At 36.7% G+C, this 7,042-nt stretch overlaps 1 protein-coding gene across 1 annotated transcript in view; it reads right to left on the bottom strand.

The window, feature by feature from the left end:
* Positions 1-2,281: 2,281 nt before the first annotated feature.
* txndc12 (thioredoxin domain containing 12 (endoplasmic reticulum)) overlaps positions 2,282-7,042 on the bottom strand; it is a 12,656-nt gene continuing 7,895 nt past the window's right edge. The window contains exons 4-7 of the mRNA XM_016512969.1: positions 6,131-6,204; positions 5,830-5,899; positions 5,357-5,440; positions 2,282-3,174 (exon numbers count right to left, since the gene is read on the bottom strand). Of these exons, the coding sequence (XP_016368455.1) occupies positions 3,095-3,174; positions 5,357-5,440; positions 5,830-5,899; positions 6,131-6,204 (308 nt within the window). The 3' untranslated portion in view covers positions 2,282-3,094. The remainder of the gene's footprint in view (positions 3,175-5,356; positions 5,441-5,829; positions 5,900-6,130; positions 6,205-7,042) is intronic.

The following is a 7,042-nucleotide window of genomic DNA, read 5'->3' as shown; positions in this document are numbered from 1 at the left end:
TTATTATTAATTTTTGACTGGCTTAATTAGAACTTAAAGGGGTCATTTGATGCGATTTCAAGTTTTCCTTTCTCTTTGGAGTGTTACAAGCTGATTGTGCATAGATAAGATCCCTGAAGTTGCAAAGACTAAAGTCTCAAAACCAAAGAGATATTCTTTTTCAAAGTTAAGACTCTGCCACGCCCCCCTAAAACGGCTCGTTCTAGCACGCCCCCACATATCTAGGTCACTATGTGGGAATATTTGCGTAATGCCGCCCAAATGTGCACGCAAAGAAAGAAGGCGTGGTGTCAGTAACCGCAGTTAATGTTGATGCAGTCATGTCAGGGAGACGCTTTGTGTTTCTAGGTGAAAGCAAAAGCACTTTATTTGGCCTTCCGGAAGTAGATGCATTTAGGAATCTTTAAGATTACTTACAACAGAACAGCAATGCATTTTATGGACGACCGTTTCGTGAACCTAGGAGAGGAGGTCATTCTGACTTTGCTATGACAATCTGGCGCTTCTGATTCAGCTACTGTTTTGTTATTAGTTTAAGTATTTGCTATTGACTGTTCAAATGCGGAGTTTTGCGCATCGTGTGTGTGTGTGTGTGCGCGAGCAAGCGAGCGAGCGAGAGAGAGAGCGCGAGAGAGAGAGAGGGGGTCACATCACAAACACATACCAGCTTCGTCACTGTGTCTGTCACGCGACTCTGTTGCCCTTTCGGGCTTGAACTGATGGTAAAACTAATGACATTATTTATTGTCTTTACATTTATTTTGAAAGATGAAGCTCGTGATTATGGTAAGGGGCGTTACATTTCCGACGAGTGCTTGCGGTGTTCGGCCAATCACAATGCACTGGGTCAGCTGGCCAATCAGAGCAGACTGCGCTTGTCGGAAGGAGGGACTTTGTAGAAAACGAAGCGTTTGAGAGAGGCGGGGCATAGAGGACCTACAATAATGTACAGTATTTGAAAAATAATGTGTTTTTTTAACATTAAAGCATGTCAACATATTCCATTACACCAAATACACAAAATAATGATCTTTAAAAAAGCATCATATGACCCCTTTAAAGTTGTTTTTAGTATTATTTCTATTGATATTGTGTGAAATTGTATTGTCAATGTTTCTTTCCATGTCTGCATTATATGTTGTGAAGCACTTTGAGCTGCATATCTTGCATGATAAGTGCTATACAAATCTATGTTTATTATTATTTATGAAAGTGTGTTTTAAGACAATACACTACCATTGAAAGATTTGGGGTCAGTAAGATTTTTAACGTTTTGAAAAAAATGTAATGATTTGTTGCATTAACAAATATTACTAAAATGTGTCAGGCTTTAAGTATTGCAAAACGAGATGACTGTATCCTCCTCTTCACTTCTGTACAGCCGCCACAATGGTCGAGGTGGGCAGAGATAAGAAGAACCCTGATGAGTTTGCCATGGCTTTGGACAAGGCTCTTGGTGACTTTGCCTTCCCAGATGAGTTTGTGTTCGACGTCTGGGGAGCCATCGGTGATGCTAAACAGGGACGGTTTTAAGCGCTGCTACACACACACACACACACACACACCACCACACATAAAAAAAAACTGAGCTGAAATCAAGAGCATCCTGTTCAGAGTCATGCAGTTTATAGCTAGCATGCTGAACATTTGAATTTATGTGATTGACAAAAATATTTTTTACAAATAAATAATAAACAAAAATAATAGTAAATATCACCACTGTATTTTTCTTCACATAATACATTCTCAAGCCTTTCAAAGAGCTTCAACAGCAGTTAGGCACCAGGATGATGATGAGAATCTAGAGAATTTATTTCTGTGGTTTAGCATTTGTAGGTGAAGCTGGGAGTTTATGATATTTAAAATAAAAAAAAAAGCCAAGGGGTTCAAATGAACAGCATTTATTTGAAATAGAAATCTTGTGACATTATACATGTCTTTACGGTCACTTTTGGTAAACTTAATGCATCCTTGATGAATAAAAAGCATTACTTATTAAGTCCTTTGAACAATAGTTTAGGGATCCTTTTATATGAAACACTTTTTTTTTTTCGTTTGTTTGGTTTACAAATGGGTTGTCAACTTAATTTTATTAAATTCTATTGTGCTCAAATCCAGTTTGAACACCATGCAGCAAATAATTAAGTTAGTTTTGCACTAATTAGACCAGGTGATATTTCGATAGTTCCTTAAAGTACCTTTTGGAAACGTATTGCTAAAATAAAATAGATTTAAGTATTGGTCACTCTACTCCGTGTAAGTTAACACTGAAATAACTATATTCCAATATTTTATATCAACTTTATTTGTAGCCTCATTTTACATATTGGTAAAAAAATACAGTATGGCGAAAACGGACAATTCCCTCTCAATCCCAAAAGAGAAAAAAAAAAAGAAAAGAAAAAAGTACCAGTTCACATTACAGGCATTCATTCACAAGTATTATCAATAGTAAAAATCTGTCTTTAAAATGAAAGGCGGCTCCATATATTGAGGACTAAAACTTGGCAAGTTTAAGAGATACTGTTAGCATTTCTAATAACTTTTAACATAATAGAACTGGTAGGCTCATGAAAACATACATAACAGTTTTTAGGTGGGTACAGTTTAGGGATTATAAAGCTCTTCATAAAAGTGACTGTGTAACACTTTACCACAGCTTGCAAGATATGGCTTGGAAGCACATGAGAATTGCCTTACTGGCATGTTTCTTAAAAAACGTGGAGTGCCTTAAGAATGCAGTCAAGAGGGGCGATTGTTTTCAACATGAATAATCAATATGGACACGTCAGCTTTGAATTTCTGAAATGCAAGATGAAAAAAACCTTTTAGCACCCTTTATGTGACATGGACAGTAAGTATGCTTTGGTTCTCAAAGTAATAAGCCAATCGACCGCAAGCTGCGATACTTTAAAATGTAATCCGTAAATGCATTATAAATTCCTTCATTTTTGAAGTTTGTCTTGTGCTATAGCAGATCAAATGAAATGGCAGGAGGAGTTGAGGTTGGAGATGGATGGATGGATCTAATGTGGCCAGTAAGGTGATGCAGTATTCTGGCTGAGATCTTTCCATGCCGCTTCTTCCCTTCTTCTTAGAGTTCATCCCCGATGTGAGGGGTCCTGAAGGTATCGCCAGTCAGATTGTCTTGAGCTTCCTTCATGCTAGCCACAACTGCACACAGAAGAGAAATGTGGTCAAGGGCCATCTCGCTCGTTTTGTTCACATTGCACCTAAAATCTCATTTGTTTTTCAAATTCATCTTTAGAACAGACTGCACACACAGTCAGCCCTGTTTTGCATTGCCATTGGAAAGTTTGCTATTTGAAGCAAAGCCAGCAGAAACAGAAAGCAGAAAGTCTATACATTGCATTATTTATGATCACATTTTTCAAAATACTGTAAAATATTTGAGCAAAATGTTACGTCATAACTATTGCGTTCCTATTCTACAGAGTGCAACAGTCAGATTCCAGAAGTAAAATGCCATTTGTTTTCTCCACAGGGAAATTCATTTTTAAACATTAACTCAGAAACCTTTAAAGGCAGACCTACTGTAAGCATTGTTTATCAAAGGTGCTTTTGTTGACGCCATCACTTCGCATTATTGAAGTTATGTTTTAAATAATAGGGTTTAACAGCAGAATCCCTAGTGAAAAACTGCATTACCTATTGGGCTGTAAAGAAATTTCCACCAGAGTCGCCGTGATCTAATTGCGCCAGATGATCGCTGAGCTCCGCCCACTCCCATGAAGCATCATAAATCGAGTCGGTCTACCACGCTCTCAAAACGATTAAAGGGGTCATATGATGCTTTTTTAAAGATCATTATTTTGTGTATTTGGTGTAACAGAATATGTTGAGTAGCTGATTCAGAAGTGCCAGATTGTCATAGCAAAGTCAGAATTACCTCCTCTCCTAGGTTCATGAAACGGTCGTCCATAAAATGCATTGCTGTTCTGTTGTAAGTGATCTTAAAGATTCCTAAATGCATCTACTTCTGGTAGGCCAAATAAAGTGCTTTTGCTTTCGTTTAGAAACACACAGCGTCTCCCTGACATGGCTGCTTTAACACTAACTGCGGTTACTGAAACCACGCCTTCTTTCTTTGCGTGCACATTTGGGCGGCATTATGCAAATATTTTCACATAGTGAGGTAGATATGTGGGGTGTGTTAGAACGAGCCGTTTTAGGGGGGCGTGGCAGAGTCTTAACTTTGATAAAGAATATCTCTTTGGTTTTGAGACTTTAGTCTTTGCAACTTCAAGGATCTTATCTATGCACAATCAGCTTGTAACACTCCAAAGAGAAAGGAAAACTTGAAATCGCATCATATGACCCCTTTAAATATATATGCATATTTTGCAATAAACTTAAACTATATTGTATTGTTATAGGTACAAAGGTCAACAACTTTAAATGGATAGTTCTATATTATAGATATACATTAGCTGTTTCCATCCAAAGATTTGAATGAAACTTATGTGCAAAACTGGAATATCGCATAAAACATTTGATAATAAAGCACCGTTTCCATCCAACGAGTCAAAGAGAACAAAATCGTCACTTTCTGGTAAACTGGCACTAAATATCACCAAGTAAACTAGGAGAAGCCACTGAATTTAATAATTTTCATATATGATAAAAAAACGTGCACCTCAGAAAGAGCAGATGAAACACAATAAACGCGGTCATTGCTTTCAGAGGTGGATGCTGCTGATTGGGAACGCAGTCATGTAAGACATTTCAGAATGACCATAACAACATTTCAGAAGCTGTGCAGCGAGATCGGTCCACTGGTTAGTCAAGTTATCTCGTCCCATCGTGCAAAGTCACATGACTTTTTCGATGCGCATGGAGGAATTTATTCAGTAAATGTGTTTCCATCGTAGTTTATGCGCATTTTTTCTTATCGGACAAAAATTGTATCCTACTCCATTGTGTGCATAAGTTTTTTTATGCGCATTTTTTGAATTTATGCACATCTTGGTGTTTCCATCCAACGTTTTTTTATGCGATTTCAAAATGCACATAAAAATAGGTGGATGGAAACATAGCTAGTTGTAGTGTAGTTCTTTACTTCAGTAAAGTGTTAATTACACATGCTTGTACCTTTGTCTTTTTGTCTGATTTTCAAATACTTCAAATAAAAGTTAGTAAATTTGTGATTCACTTGCAGCTGGTTGGTTTAGTTAACGCTGTAACAAAGACTTTTTTAAATCCCTATGGGAAAAATGAAAGGTAAAAATACTTCCAAAAACAGCGCTGCTAAAAAAAAAAAAAGTGGGCGATAATAAATGAATAAAATGTGTGTGTGTCTGTCTTTTTAAATGTTCTTTTTCTTGGAATTTCTTACCTTGATCTGCATTGCTGTAGAAGTACTTGTAGTTGGGGTTCCCATTCTTGTTCGTGATCTCAGAGTGGACTTTGCCAGTGGGATCTACAAAAGAAGAAAAAATATTTTTCCATCCATGTTGTGACAGTCACCTTGATCATTTACTGACACCTTGAGGTGTGGATGTAGCATCACACAAGAGTAAAATGTCATGCTACTGATGGTGGTATTGTAGAATCACACTATTTAACCGTAATGGGTTTCTGCAATTCTGTCCCGTAACAGGATGGTTACCGGGATAAAAGGAGTCATACTCTTCTGGTTATGTGGTAAAAACTTTTCTACACCCATAAGGTGACTGACTCTTACCTCCACAAAAATGGACATTTATTAGGCCACTAATATCTGAAGGAAGAGTCTACCTTTAAACAATGGTTGATGTTCTAAACTAGCGCATTTGGAAGGGGCGGTTTTTGTTTATGTATATGACCTACCAAGGAAAAGTATTCTTGGAATGTATCCGCCATCTGGGCTGAAGGCCTCATCTTTTGGCTCCTCTTCATCCTATAGCCACATGGGGTATGTAATGAGAATGTGAAATATAATAACACACTTACTTGACAATATATGTATTTATTACTACATGTGGTTTCAGCCAAAAAAATAAAAAAATAAAAAATATTACAGGGGAAAAAAACACATTATAACCATCTACCATCTTACCCTCTCTGATGGAATTAAAATATGCATTTTGAGAAAAGCATAAAGTAAATAATGAGAAGAGGAGCTCCTTACCTCCAAGTTAATCATGACAAAGTTGTGAGCCAACTCAGAGATGTCCTTTGATTCAGCAAACTTGGGTTTTAAAGCTAAAAGTTATTTTTAAAACATCATAAATTATCTGTACACTACGAGGTAACAGAATAAGCCATTCATGCATCAAAAACACCACCATTCAACAGGTTTTTTGATGAAAAAAAAAAATATATTATACAGTGCTTAATTTGTAAATGAATAATTGCCGGATCCAAAACGGCAATTAAAAGGCGCTGTGACCGGCACTGAAAATACAACGTAAGTGTTCCCGGAACATTCAATGACGTCACTAAACGGTGATGCCACACTTATAAGAGAGCATCTTTCACAAGTTTCTGCATTAAGAAAGAATGCTGTGATCAAGATATAGTCTTAGAAGAAGTAGTTGATGCTATCAAACATCTGAAGTGTAACAAATCACCTGGTAATGACGGCATTTGCAGCAGAATTAAATAAACAATTCTCAGATATTCTTGCCCCTTTTTTTTTTTTAAATGTCTTCACTGAGAGTATCAAAAACCATGAACTTCCTCCTAGTTTATCTCAAGAAATAATAACCCTCATACCCAAACCAAAAAAATATTTACTTTTGATTGAACATTGGCGCCCAATGAGTTTATTAAATAACGATTATAAAATCCTGGCTCTTATATTATCCAAAATAATTACAAATGTTTTAAATTCTATAATAGATGACACAGAGTCTGGTTTTCTCAACAATAGACATGCCTCAAATAGGGATGTAACGTTTAACGGTTTTACGATAATCATGATAAAATGCCCTGACGGTTAGTATTATCGTTTAAAATGTAATTATCATCAAAACCGTGTTTGATTATCGCGCTTTTGAAAACTCGCGGTAAATCCTGTCCAGCCAGCATCAGTCTGACG

The sequence above is a fragment of the Sinocyclocheilus rhinocerous genome, unplaced genomic scaffold (genome assembly GCF_001515625.1).
Source record: "Sinocyclocheilus rhinocerous isolate Xijiao unplaced genomic scaffold, SAMN03320098_v1.1 scaffold1724, whole genome shotgun sequence".
Classification (NCBI taxonomy): Eukaryota; Metazoa; Chordata; class Actinopteri; order Cypriniformes; family Cyprinidae; genus Sinocyclocheilus; species Sinocyclocheilus rhinocerous.
The sequence above is the reverse complement of the archived record's forward strand: the minus strand, read 5'-3'. Positions and strand labels throughout refer to the sequence as shown.